General features: G+C 44.4%; 1 protein-coding gene across 1 annotated transcript in view; it reads right to left on the bottom strand.

Annotated features, from left to right (window-relative positions):
• The window catches only part of NRIP3 (nuclear receptor interacting protein 3), a 28,060-nt gene extending 21,229 nt beyond the window's left edge, over positions 1-6,831 (bottom strand). Inside the window, exon 1 of the mRNA XM_072619481.1 lies at positions 6,575-6,831. Coding sequence (XP_072475582.1) covers positions 6,575-6,748 — 174 coding nt within the window. The 5' untranslated portion in view covers positions 6,749-6,831. The remainder of the gene's footprint in view (positions 1-6,574) is intronic.
• Positions 6,832-14,100: the final 7,269 nt, after the last annotated feature.

Raw genomic sequence — 14,100 nt, 5'->3', positions numbered from 1 at the left:
AAAATGGGCATAACACCCGACCTCCCAAGGCTTTTGGGAGGATCAAATGAGATATTTTTTAAAAGTGTATAGCACAGTGCCTAGCACGTTGTCAGTGTTATATAAATGTTCTTCTTCTTCTTATGTCTTATCTCTCCAATCAAATTGTAAACTCTCTAAAGGCAAAGACTATATCTTAAATCTATCTTTGTATTCTTTACAGGGTAAAGACTGTGTCTTAAATATACCTCTGCATTCTTAACAACTAGGACAGCACATACACAGACAGTAAGCACTCAATAAGTGTTTGCTGATAATAATAAAATTTCTGTTATGCAGGAATACATGACATCTGTCCTAAAGTTTGATATATGACAGCAGCCTACTCTGTCTACTTCCTGATGGAAAGTGTCAAGAGAGATCGGCCTCAATCCCTCACCACTGCTGGCAGACCAGTTCAACAGACATTTAAGCAAATGTTGCTGCTCAAAGAGAGTTGTGCTGTGCGGGGGATACAAAGACCAGACTCAAAGAGCTTACATCCTACCACCAAAAGCCTGTGATGGGGGGGTGGGGGGGGCTGGAAGCAAGAGAGCTGGGTTCTTAGTCTAGCGTCTTGATGTTTGTGCAATTTATTTAACCTTTCTGTTCTCATCAAAGGAAAAGGGAAATTAGACTAGATAGATACTCTCCAAGGTTTCTTCTCGGTCTAAAATGGCTATTTTTATGATGAATCAGACTGATCATTTTCCTGTACAAAGGCAGTGTGTTGTCAGTGGATGAAGTTTTTTTGTGTGAAAAGAGCCATTAACACAATTACATATATGAACCGATTCTCTAAAAGAAACAAGAGCCAATTAAAATCCAAGAAAGGGGGATTCTTTTTTGTTGGTTTGTTTTTGATTTTTTTTGTTGTGCAACATCTCAATTATGGAATGAAAATGTTATACTAATAGTATGAACGTAGTTTAATCTTAATCTTACTGGGTACTTCTCATTGGGTAGGCAGACCCAAGAGAAATGGAGCAAACTCTAGATGGAAGAAAGAGCTGAACATGAGAAACAGAAATGGGAAATAAAATGAATCCTCCATCAGGTTTTATAAAGATGTTAGTGAATCATGGAGAAATCAGCAGCGAACACGGATGCAAATAAGATGTGATTGTGTTAAAGCCAAAAGAATGTGTGTGTGTGTGTGTGTGTGTGTGTGTGTGTGTGTGAGAGAGAGAGAGAGAGAGAGACAGAGACAGAGACAGAGAGACAGAGACAAAGAAAAACAGAGAGAGACAGAGAGAAAGAGAGAAATGAATCCTCCATCAGGTTTTATAAAGATGTTAGTGAATCATGGAGAAACCAGCAGTGAACAAGGATGCAAATAAGATGTGATTGTGTTAAAGCCAAGAGGATGTGTGCGTGTGTGTGTGTGTGTATGTGTGTGTGAGAGAGAGAGAGAGAGACAGAGACAGAGACAGAGAGAAACAGAGAGACAGACAGAGAAAGAGACAGAGAGAGACAGAGACAGAGACAGAGAGAGACAGACAGAGACAGAGACAGAGAGAGACAAAGAAAAACAGAGAAAGAGAGACAGAGAGAAAGAGAGAAATGAATTCTTTAGGTAGTATCTGGTGAAGCCTATGGATTCCTCCTCAGAATAATGTTCTTAAATGCACAAAACAAAATACATAGAATGGCAAAGGGAACTACTTATTGCAAAACAATTACCAATATATAATTAATTCTGGGTAAGGGACCTCTGTGTTAAAGTTTAAATATATCTTTATTTTGGCAAACTAAATAATTTGGCATTTATGGTTTTACATATAATTTTTTGTTTTATCTGATCATTTTTATTGATGGTTTATTGTGAAACATTTACATTAAGTAAAATAATAACCAAAGCAAAGGCCCTAAAAATTACAGCAACTGAGTCCATCGAAGCGGAACACAGGCTAAAGATCGCTGTTGTTTGCCCAGGGATGCAGTTACAATGGCAGCTGTCAAAATGTGGCCTGTGCACCTTAGGCGTTCCCAAGACTGTTTCAGGAGCTCTGTGAAGTCAAGGCCTTTCATAATAATATTAAGATGTTATCTATTAAAATATTTCTCCCCTTCCCAACTCTCTGTGTGAGACTTGATTTTCTTCTTATACTTCAACCAAAACAACAGATTGAAGGCAGAAGCAGAGATGAGAATCCAGCTGTCCTCTATTAAGCCAGACGTTAAAGAGATTTGCAAAAATATGTAAAACAATACCACTTTTCTCATTAAGTTTTTTAAAAGTCATTACTTTTAATAAAAATATATTATTTATATTAATAGATAGTATTTTTAAATAAAATAATATTTTAAATGTATATCAGGTTTAATATCTAATATAGTAAATATTGATAGATATGACTCCATCTAAACAAAAGTTCTTTGGAATGTAAAGGGGTTCTGAGACCAAAAAGTTGGGGGACCGCTGCCCTGGAGAGGACACTGAGGGATGAAAGGATGTGGAGTAGCATCAAACCAGAGATCCCTGAAGAAGCAGAATGGTTGGAGACATGACAACTGCAAACACCTGTCCTGGCGATCTCAATGATTGCTATTGACAGGTTAAAATATATCCAAGAAACTAATACAGACCACTCACTTTACATTACTTTGTTCTTTCTATGTCTTTCATTCCCTTCTTCCCTTCCTTCCTTCCTCCTGCCCTTTCTTTTATTTTCCTTCCTTCCTTCCTCTCTCCTTCCCTCCCTCCCTCCCTCCCTCTCTCTCTCTCTCTCTCTCTCTCTCTCTCTCTCTCTCTCTCTCTCAGAGAAGAATAGACCACCTTATTCCTTACCACAATTAGCCTTAGGCAAAAACTATTTAACTTTCTTCTACCTTTCCTAAGTCTTAATGTTAGCCTGAGGGATTGGAGCCTATGTTATTTTTCACCTCCATTGTGACAGATGTAAGGTAAAATTCATCTCTCTAGACTGGAGTACATTTACAAGGTCATTTCTGAGACTTGTGGGAAGCCCTTGTAAAGAGACAGCACTGCCCACTTTTCAAGCTTCCCTGCCCAGATTTACACAGATCCCAACCTCACCTATGTTCATTTTACAGCTCTGACCCAACAAATCAAATCAAACGTACAGTGGAGCTCCTTGGGGGTGTTGAAGGAATGAACAAAGGGAATCAGTGCCACAAGGAAAGAGCAAACGGGAGATGGGCACTGGTCTTGTCTTCCTCTTCCCCTGCTGGGTACCACAACTGTTTGCTGTTTGACATCACATTGCTTCTTATGGATGTTCCCTCCCTTCATCTTGCTCTCTGAGACCTCAACAGGGATGGGGGGTGGGAGTGGAAGAGGAGAGAGGGAGGGAGAGGAGAGGGGGGAGAGAGTAAGAGAGAGAGAAGGAGGGAGGGAGGGAGGGAGAGAGAAAGCTCGAAGGATGCCAGCCAGGCAGAGAGCTAGAAAGCAGAGGTACCCTTCCCCACACAGGGCACAGTAGCTTGGAAGGGAAATGAGAGAACCAAGAATCCATGACAACTAAAGTTCCCTTCACAACCCGGTGCAGTGAAGAGGGAAAAGGGAAAACAAAGGACTTCATGATCACTCTATGGCACTTTCTCCTTGTTTAGTTCCTGAAGCTTCCAGGATTTATGCTATTTAAGCTGAGGTCTAATTTTGCACACACACACACACAAATCTACATCTTAAATGTATAAGAAAAGAAGAGGAGAACTTTCTTATCTCTGCTCAGAATGAATGTATCTGGTTTACAGATAACAATTTAGGATCAGAGTATTCAGAGTTCAAGCAGCTCTGCTAGTCACTCTTCATTTTACACATGAAGAAACTGAGGCCAAAAATGGGCTGCAGAGTCTAGATCCAAAGCCAAGTCACCTGACTCTAAAATCCAGCACTCTTGAATGATTATGGCCCAGCTGTTTCCTAACTGTGAAGATCCTGAAAACCATGAGCTAGTTTTGGCTGAGGACAGGGAGTTCCCTTCCTCCCTCGTCAGCAGTAGCAGGAAGGATCAGACAACATCCCAAACTGACCTGGCAGGCTGACAACTTCAGCCCCTTACAGTGGGTTTAATATGAATTCAATTATCTACTGGTGCCAGAGAAGGGGGTTTTCTCAAGATGGGTACCAACAGGAGCAGCTTTGGAGCTAGCTGGCTAGTCCTCCCTGATCCTGGGAAAGAAGAGTGGGTGCCAAGGGCAGATGCCTTCTGTACTTTAATTCACTGAAAATGTACTCCATGTAAATCTCTGTGTCACAAGGGCAAGCCATTAATGCTGGCTCCTGTGAAAAACCGGGTGTTAATAACGAGAACAGTGTAGGGACCACACTCTAATCACCCGTTCAATGATTGGATTCAGAGGATGAGTCAGTTTCAATAAATCGAGTCTGATAAAAGTCCCCAAATTAAGTATTCAGCAAATCCAAAGTACAAGAAAAGGAAGATGATCGGTGAGTGACATTTGTGACAAATGCCACAGTTAAGTGACGTTTCATGTGCCGGACTTGGAATCAGACAGACCTGATTTCAAATCCTCCTTCACACCTGGCTGTGTAACCCTGGGCAGGGTGCTTCTCTATTCCTCAGTTTCTCCATATGTAAAATAGGAGGGTTGAACTCGATGGCCTCTGATTTTCTTTTCTTCTCTAAAATCTGTGATCCTACAATGAATACATAGCTTTCCTAGTAGTATGCATGCTATAGGCACTTAATAAATGCTTATTGAATGAATGGATGATGAAATCTCCAGACTCAAAGAGAAGTTTACGAAAAGGGACAATCAAGTTAGTGAAAATAAGTAAACCACAAGAAAAACAAAACAAAAACTTCCCCGGGGTAGCAGCCCCTGAGTCTAAGAAACCCAGTCCAGGATCAGCATCAGCTAAGGGTGGGTTTATGTCCTGAGAGTCAAGGCTCCACCCCAAGAGGGTCTGGAATGTTTCCTGTCTAAGATCCCTTCTATTTCATTCAAGTCTTCGGACCGGCAGTGTCCTTGGGAGCTATGCAGCCGATGTCCTTCCATATGACTTGACTTTCCATATTCTATTCTTTCATCAGGGGTAAGTGGGTCACAGGTGCCAAGACCACAGGGTCAGCCCTTGAGAATCAGGGACTTGATCTGGCTAAAGAACCCTGCTTCTTCTGGCAAAAGAGATCCCCTAGCATGGTCTCCTGGAGCCATTTACTGATGAGATGGCCTGATGTCCTAGCTTCTCTTGACTTTGACTAAGGAGACCACTAAGTGGAAACCTGAAGTAAAATCTGAAGCAGACATCCCCGGCCCCACTTGACTCCTTATTACTAATGGTTTAAAGTAAATGGAAAGGTCATGGGCTCTTCTCCAGTAACAGATAGAAATGACCGATGTAAAACTGAGCACAGGAGCTTTTGGGGGAACCACCACACCTAAGAGTTTTGGTTTAAAACCCATAATGTAGGGGAAGGGATACATTAGAAGCCATCTGGAGTTGTGTGGTCTCTTAAGCCAGCTTCCTCCCTTCCCATCACAGCAGCTCACACCTATGAAAAAAACAAGTCACCACGGCCTGAGTCATCAGACCAGCCCAGTCTCAGCCCAGCTGGGCCAGGCTGAGGGTTCAGTGTTCTCCTAATTGTTATGTTAATCTGCCTGACTGTGATGAGAATAAGTGGAAGGGGAAAAGACCTAGAGGTACAGGAGGGGGATGGGGAAGAAGAGGGGGGGCGGAGGGGGAGGGTCGGGGCGCTCAGGGAGGCCAGATTTGCTTTCTCTCAGAAAAGAAAATAGAGGTTCAAAGGGAGGAGGGCTTAGAGCAAGGCAAAGAGAAATAACTGGAAAAGCATAGGTACATGAGGGAGCGGGAGGCAGGAGGCAGAGGGACAGAAGCTGGAGGACCAAGCGGAAGCCACGGGTGACAAGGTGACATCGGTAGATAGCGATAGAAAGAGTGAGTGTGAAAGGCAGAGGAAGCAAACAGTGGCACAGGCGGCAACATCATCGCCAGCCTGAGAAGGAGTGAAAAGACAGAGAGCAGAGGAGCCAAGGAGGTGATGACAGAGAGAAGGAAGCATATGGGGACAGAAGCAGGGTGACGGTGACCCACAGAGAGACTGGCAGATGCAGGCTGGCGCTGACCGACGGTGCCGGGAACAATGGATGTCAGGAACTGGCATAAAGACAGAGACAGTGTCCAAGAGCATCAAGGCCGTGGTGCCAGAGAGAGAGGTAAGGGTGACAAGGAGAGATGGGGACAGAGAGAGCGACAGGGGCAAGGACAGGAGGGACAGGGACAGCAGGGGCAGGGACAGGGACAGCAGGGGCAGGGACAGGAGGGGCAGGGGCAGCAGGGACAGCAGGACAGGGACAGCAGGGGCAGGGACAGGAGGGGCAGGGACAGCAGGGGCAGGGACAGCAGGGACAGGAGGGGCAGGGACAGGGACAGCAGGGGCAGCAGGGCAGGGACAGGGACAGCAGGGGCAGGGACAGGAGGGGCAGGGACAGGGACAGCAGGGGCAGGGACAGGAGGGGCAGGGACAGACTGAGGGGGCCAAACACAGTAGGACGATGCCAGGAGGTTGAAGAGGCGAAGGGGCAGCGGGGCTGGACTCACCGTGTCCTTGGAGGAGCCCAGCTTCTTGAGCCCGTCCAGGGGCAGCAGGTCAGCCGAGTCCTTGTGGATGAACTGCACAGCCTGCTTCATCCGGCGCTGTTGCCGCAGAGAAGCCGCCTCACGCATCTCAGCCTCCTTGCGGCCCCCCTCGGTCAGGAGCCCTGAGTAAAACATGGCCGGGTTCAGGACGCCGCCAGCCCTCCTGGTCCAGCCTCAGCACCTGCCTCTCGCCGGCTCCAGCTCCGCTCCTCACTTTATAGCCGCGGCTCGTGACGTAAGTGGGGAAGCGGGAGGCGAGGGGGGGGGGGGGGGGGCAATGGAAGGGACAGAAAGAGGGAGGGAGAAAGGAAGAAAGGAAGATCAAGGAGGGGCCGGGACTAGGGAGAAAGGGAGAGAATGTAAAGGAGGGGAGAGGAGAGAAGGGGAGGAGAGAGGAGAAGAGAGAATGGAGAGGAAGCGGAGGGGAGGGGAGGGAAGGAAAAGAGAGAGAGAGGACAGGATGCAGAGGAAGGGAGGAGGCAGAAAGGAGAGGGGAGAAGATAGAAAGGAGAGAGGAAAGAGAGGGAGGGGAAGGAGAAAGTTGTTGAGTGGAGGAGAGAATTGAAATGTTCCAGCCACCAGTGCCTTTGGCGGGGATTGCCTTGAGTCCTGGCCCAGGACCCTGCCATGTACCTGGGTCTGCAATAGAAGAAGGTGGGTGTACCGGGATCCTCTAATCAAAGGGGGAACAAAGGTGCCTTCGGCCCAAATGCTTGTCTGCCCACTCCCCACCCCCACCCACGAGCCCTGTTCTTACCTTTCCAAGCAGTCGCAGACCCTGGGATTACAGAGACCTTGTCTACTCCTTGGACCTCAGTGCCCACACAGCTTCCATCCTCTACACACATCCATGGCATAGCGCCCTCCGCCCCCAACCCACACGCAGAGGCTCACACACCACAGAGAGCCCCAGTTTACGATGGTGACACCCACTGAAGTTTAAAGACAAGATCTTCTCCAATTTGAGGTCTATCCCCACCCACTACACCATGTGACTGAATGAGGATTGGGAGGAGGGGGCAGGAAATGTCCTTAAGGGTCACTCTGCCTCTTTGGACGCTGTCTCCTTCCCCAAAAAACTGCTCCCCCAGCCCCCATCCCCCTACTTTGAGGCCAGGGGCATATGGACAGATCCTGTAGCAGTCAGACACACAGGTGATTATACTTAGTTTCTCCAGAGACTTGGAACCAGTGTCCCAGGCTCTGGGGAGGAGGGAGGGGCAGGTAGAGACAAAAGCAGGTTACAATGGAGAGGAGTAGAGTCCAGACAAAGCCAGACACTGCTAGCCATAGAAGAGAAGCACAGGAATTGGCTCATCCATCAGAAATGGATCACTAAATTACCCAAGCAGGACTTGAGGGAAGGGGCGGCTGTCCTGTCCCATGACCGCCCCAGCAGTCCCCAGAGATCTGCAAGAATTCATTACAGAGAACTAGAATCGAGCTATTGAGGTTATCAGCCACGCCTGAAATAAGGATAGTATTTCTATAGGGTTATATAGCTCTCTAAGGTTTAACAAAGCACTTTGCCTATGTTATGTCATTTGGCATATCTCAGTGGGGCAGAATATGTTTTATGTGCTGAGCACAAGGAACAAATCCTCCTAAGCAAAGGGGAGATTGAAGCTTGACAAGCATATGTGTGCAGGAAGAACTCAGGGGCGTTCATACACACATGTTCACACATTCAAAGATGCCCAAGACAGACTTCAGAATCTCCAAGGAAAGAAAATCTTGGTTCTCTCTCCTGATCACTCATACCCCAAAGTCACAAATCTTCTCCCCCCACCCTTTAGGCCTCATTTCCTTACCTCTACGGTATGAGAAGTAACCCAGCCCCACAGCCTGGGGTACCTGTCCAAACATTATCACCTACAGCTCCCCCAAACCCCAACGTGCTCTGCCCTCTAGTCCACCTGAACTACTTACTCTGGTCTTTCTCCTCTGCCCCTCTTCCAACAAGTTCTGTGTTCTCTTGCTTCCAAATGTTCCTTTCCAGTTTCCTCGAATGTCTTCAAGTCCCCTCTTTCTACCCATATTTTAATGCTCAACTCAGGAGTCTCCTCTCCATTGGAGGCTTTCTTGGCATCTACAAGCATAATACTTTGTTTTGTAACTTTCTAATGCCCTTACTATGTATCAGAGTGCATTCTAGCTATGTCCTTTCTAATGCACTTGCTATGTATTAGTGTATATTCTAGCTATCCATGTTTTATTTAGACATATGCACACAACAGACAAATAAGATATATTTGAATCTCATATTCACAGTACACCTAGCTCCTGGCATCCAGAGCAAACCCAAATTCCTAGGGCAGTTTCAGAGTCTAAACACATCATCATCATCATCATCCATAAGTTTACTCACCTTTCTCTTGAGTAAGCTCCTGGACTGAATTCAGAATTTTGCCAAGCCTGGAAGATGACACTTTCTTCACTTTTAGCCATGAAAAAGTGATCATAGGCAATCCTAAACACAAGAGGCCGTAGGCCAGATGAGAGAGAAGCCAAATTGTTCACTTCCCTTGGGGTCCTCTTGGCAGTTATCTTGGCTCTGTGGACAATGGTGGCTCCCTCAAACCTGGCTATCAGAAACCATCCCTTCCGCCTGGTCACCTGGACCCCTGCCTGGTAGGTCCCTCCTGCTCCATCACCAAGGGAACCAGGCAAGAGACAGCCCTTTCTTTGTCACATAGAGGACCTGTTCTTTTGTACTAAGCAAACTAACTGGGTTAGCCCAACAGTGAGGGCTGTGTAATTTAACTTTTGGGGAGGAATATTCCCCCTCCCCCCATGTTCCAATAGAAGCAATATTCCTTGAGCAGTGAGGTATAAGAACACAGACAGAATATAGCTACCCCCTCCCATCTACTCCCTCTCACAAACTTAATCTGTGCAAATCCCACTGATAAACATCCCCAAAGAACAAAAGCACCTCTTTGATAGCTCAGATCCCATAAAATGAAAAAGTTCCACTGTTCAGACCGAAATTTAGTTATGTTGAATGCTGCTTAAAAAGAGTGAACCCTCAACTCTTGTTTTAGAATTTTGCTGAAATTAATTAAAAAAAAAAAGAGTATGGTACCATAAAAAGAAGACCTAGCGACTTTGAGCAAATTACTTAGTTTCTTTATCTATAGAATAGAGGGGGGAACGGTAGCTACTCTAGATGGTTTCTGAAGTCTCTTCAAAATCTATGATAGATACCTCAAAAGCAAGTTAGACCTTCTGCCCTGATATTTTCAATTTGCAAGTTATAAATCTTACACATCTCTTGGGAGAGTAGAGAACAGATTTTGTTCATAGATCCTAGGTATTAACAGTCAATATGGTAGCTAGTGGTGCAGGCTGGAAATCAGGAAGACCTGAGTTCAAATCCAGCCTCAGATACTTACTAGCTGTACGATCCTGAGCAAGTCACTTAACTTTTGTCTGCCTCAATTTCCTCAACTGCAAAATGGGTTGAAATAATAGCACCTCCTGCCCAGGGTTGTGTGTGAGGATCAAATGAGATAATATGTGTGAAGTACTTAGCACAATGTCTGACACATAGTAGGCACTTATTAAATACAGGTGTCCAGGAGTAGCACCTGGTATTTTACATTGTGTTAATGATTCCAGTTCCCTTGATTACTCTCCCAATACAGAATGTATAGGCTAGTTTTTGAAGGGAAGGGTCATTTCTAAACACTCTGACATAATTAGTCATCCCATTTTCCCATTATCCATTTCCATTGGCCCATTGCTCTGTTTCACAACCCTACCTGGGATAGAGGGCAGCTAAGTGGTGCAGTGGCTAGAGCACTGAACTTGGAATCAGTAACTCTCATCTTCATAAATTCAAATCTGGCTTCAGATACTTGCAAGACATGTGATTCTGTAAAAGTCACTTAACCCTGTTGACCTCAGTTTCCTCATCCATAAAACGATCTAGAGAAGGAAATGACCAACCATTTCAGTGTCTTTGCTAAGAAAACCCCAAACAGGGTCACAAAAAGTCAGACATGACTGAAACAACCAAACAACAGCAACTGTAAATCTATATGTCAAGGAAATTGCTTGAAGGTGGCAGATACTCTGGTCAGGGGAACCAGGAAAATCTCAAGCCAACCTGATCTCTAATTTAAAAGAAAGAAGACCTGCATCTAGGAAGATCCCAGGCCTGGACTGTCAGAGTCATAGTAGAGGACCATGCCAACTGCTAGTAAGTCCTTGCATAAGAAGGCTGAGATGGGCAGAGGCAACTGAAAAGTATGTATGCTTTGGGGTAGCTATGATTCTGATATCCTTTCCAGACACAGCAGGGGACAATAGGCAGGAGGTGTCCAGGCCTCTAGCACCAGGGATCCCACTAAAATGCAGATTAGTGATACTAGTGACCATACCAGGAGTTCCAAGAACTAAAGATTAAAAAGAGGCACCAGAGACCCTCTAGGAGGCCTCAAACCAGGGTGACTGCTAATATCTCAGTCAGGGTATCTCAGGACCAATGCAGATTACAAGCTAACTCACAAATGGAGGCAGAGGTAAGGCAGAGATGGACTCTGCTTAGGTGACCAGAACTGGGAGGGCAACCAGGAACCAGGCGCTCTGCTCAAAACTGAGGCAAGTCTATAATGCAAAAGGTACAGGATCTGAACCAATTCACCTCATCCTAAAGAGCAAAAGGGGACAGAAGTAGTTCCTGGCACAAAGTCTCATTTAAAAACTGTCTAGAGGCAGGAAGAAAGAAGAAAAAAAAACTTCTTACATAATAAAGAAATACTCTGAGTTAAGAAAAACCCAAGATGTAAGCCCAGAACATTGGAGTAACTCCACAAGAAGAACAGTTAGAAAAAAGAATGTTTTGGCTGCAAGTACTCCAAGGATATTAGAAAATAAGAAGCAAGAGATAAAAAGTAAAACTGGAACTCCTAAGGAACTAACTGGAAGGAGAAAAATGAGCTTGTAAGAGAAAACCAAAACTAGGATACACATAGTAGACTCCCGGGGAAAACAGAACTGAGCAAACAGAGCTCAGTGATTCAATAAAAACACCAAGAAAATTAAAACAAAGCTAAAAAAGGGAAAACTTGAGACGTGTTGTCTACTATCAAAAAACAACTGAACTAAAGAACAAGTCAATTACCAACTCATCAGACTTCCTGAAAACCATGATCAAACAAAAATTCAAGATGGATTTCAAGAAATCATAAAATAAAAGTGATCATATAGATTACAACTAGTGGGCAGGGTAAGGAAAGAAAGAATTAACTGGTCACCTCCTAAAACAAACATCAGACTGAGAGTTTCTAGGTCAAAGAAAAAAATGCTGCAAGCAAACAGAAATAGCTCAGAGAGCAAAATACTCCTCTCAGGATTATAGAAGACTAGTCTACAACTACAGGAAAGGAAAGAATATCATGGAATGCAATACAGACAGCTATCACATAATTTACATTATGCAATTTTCTACGCATGGGCAGGTGGCAGTACCTGTGCCAGTCCAGGCTCTGAATCTAGCTCTGGTTTCTAGCAGGCATTGGAAGGTACCAGGGGTCTTCCTCTCTGAGCACTGAAGCTGCTTCATCCATGGGGCTCAGGTACTGAAGCCACTCTGGCTGCAGGGACCCAAGAGCCACAAATGGGGAAGAGCTTCAGAATTATTTACTTACATTAAGTGAGAGCTGGCTGTGTACCAAAAAACAAAAGAAAAAAGCTTACACTCAAGGAAAAAAACCACTATTCTATAAAATACATAAAATCTTACATTGGGGAAAGTGGATCTTTTATAGGACAAAACACCTTTAAGAATTCTTGATGAAAAGGCTGGAGCTGGAACGAATCTCTGAAAAACAGAAGACAAGAAAAACCTGTAAAAGTATATTGAATGAAAAAGCATTCACTAAACATTAATTATTTTTTCTTATTATTTATTTGAGTGAATGGAAGAAGCTAAATGAGGATCAGATAAATTCTAATAGGGAAAGAAGAGAGAGGTGACTATATTTGTGATTCCAACAGTTTAGAATAGTTTCTTCAGAGATTTATTTCTCAGAGTATATTACCCTCCAGAAAGGGGAAGAAGTCTAAGGAAGGACAATGACCTAGGTGCCTGGACTGAAAAGGAGACTAAAAAAGAGACAGGACAATGCAGAAGACACCAAGGAGACTGGTGAGTGGGCTTGGATATCAAGGGATAAGTACACGGTGGTGAGTAACAAGGGGACAAACATAGTGGATGACAAGGGGACAAAACATGGACAGCAAAGGGACAATAGACTGACAGTAACATCAAGTGGACTGGATACCCTAGGGCTGACAGGAAAAGACTTGTACACAGGGTAAGGAGGTAGAAAGCTGGAGCACCACATCGAGGAGGCTGGGCATTTCTGCCTGGATACTGAAGGTTAGATATCAAGGTGACTAGAGATTGGAAATAGATGTTTTAGAGGGGTAGAAGGGCAGTATTAGATATCAAGAACTGAACATAGGCTGTGGATATGTGACCTGGAAACATGTGGTGAGAAAGCAGCTAGAGAACAGCTAAGGAGATAGAATCAGACCTAGAGTGAGGAGAGGCAGAGTTCAAATCAGTCCTCAGACACTCACTAGCTATGTGACTCTTGGCAAGGAAGTCACTTAAGTTCTGTCTATCTGAATTTCCTCATCTGTAAAATGTGGATAATCATAATAACCCCTACCTTCCAGGGATGTGAGGATAAAATGAAATGCAAATCTTAAGTCATCATATAAATGCTAGTTTGTTGTTCTAATTATTAAGATGAATGGGACATCACTATTTTGCCAAAATTTTTAAACAAAAGATAATGGTACAAATACTGAGGGACAACCTCAAAGGGACTGGACATTGAAGAATGGATAACAAGAGGTAGACTTCAAGGGTTTGTTATACAAGTAAAGGACAGCAAGGAAGCAAGATACTAGAGAAGAAATACTGAGAGTGATAGTCACCAAAGAGGCTGGACACTAGGATTGGCCATTGGAGAGGGGAGAGTAGATATTGAAAAACCTGATTGGAAATATCTGAGTATGAGAAATGGAGACCCCAAGGTATCAACAGCAAAGAAGAAGAGAACACCAGTGGTTTTATGGAGTTATTAAATGGAAGGAAATGAAGTCAAGTGGAATGGCAATGGAGTATTAACTGGGAGCCTGTTCTGGAACTATATTCCTTTCTGGATTTTATTATGTCAAGTTTCCCCAAGATTGGTAATGAGACACTCTCGGACACATCTTCTTGGATGGCTAGTACATCACTGAAAACGAGGAACTGGGTGACTCAGAGACCTGGCTCAGACTGACATGGAAATATGAACTCAAGGTCACTAAGAGACCAAGTCTGTGACGCCCAACCTGGGGTTTGACAGGAGACAGAAACAGGCTCTAAGGATCATTGCTCATTTATGTTCATTCTGGGTACAAAGAGAGTCCAGCAGGCTCACAATTGGTCAGAACTTCTGTTTATTGAATGCCTGCATGGCATC

This window comes from Notamacropus eugenii, chromosome 6 (assembly GCF_028372415.1).
Source record: "Notamacropus eugenii isolate mMacEug1 chromosome 6, mMacEug1.pri_v2, whole genome shotgun sequence".
Classification (NCBI taxonomy): Eukaryota; Metazoa; Chordata; class Mammalia; order Diprotodontia; family Macropodidae; genus Notamacropus; species Notamacropus eugenii.
Note: the sequence above shows the minus strand (reverse complement) of the source record. Positions and strands in the feature narration are given on the sequence as shown.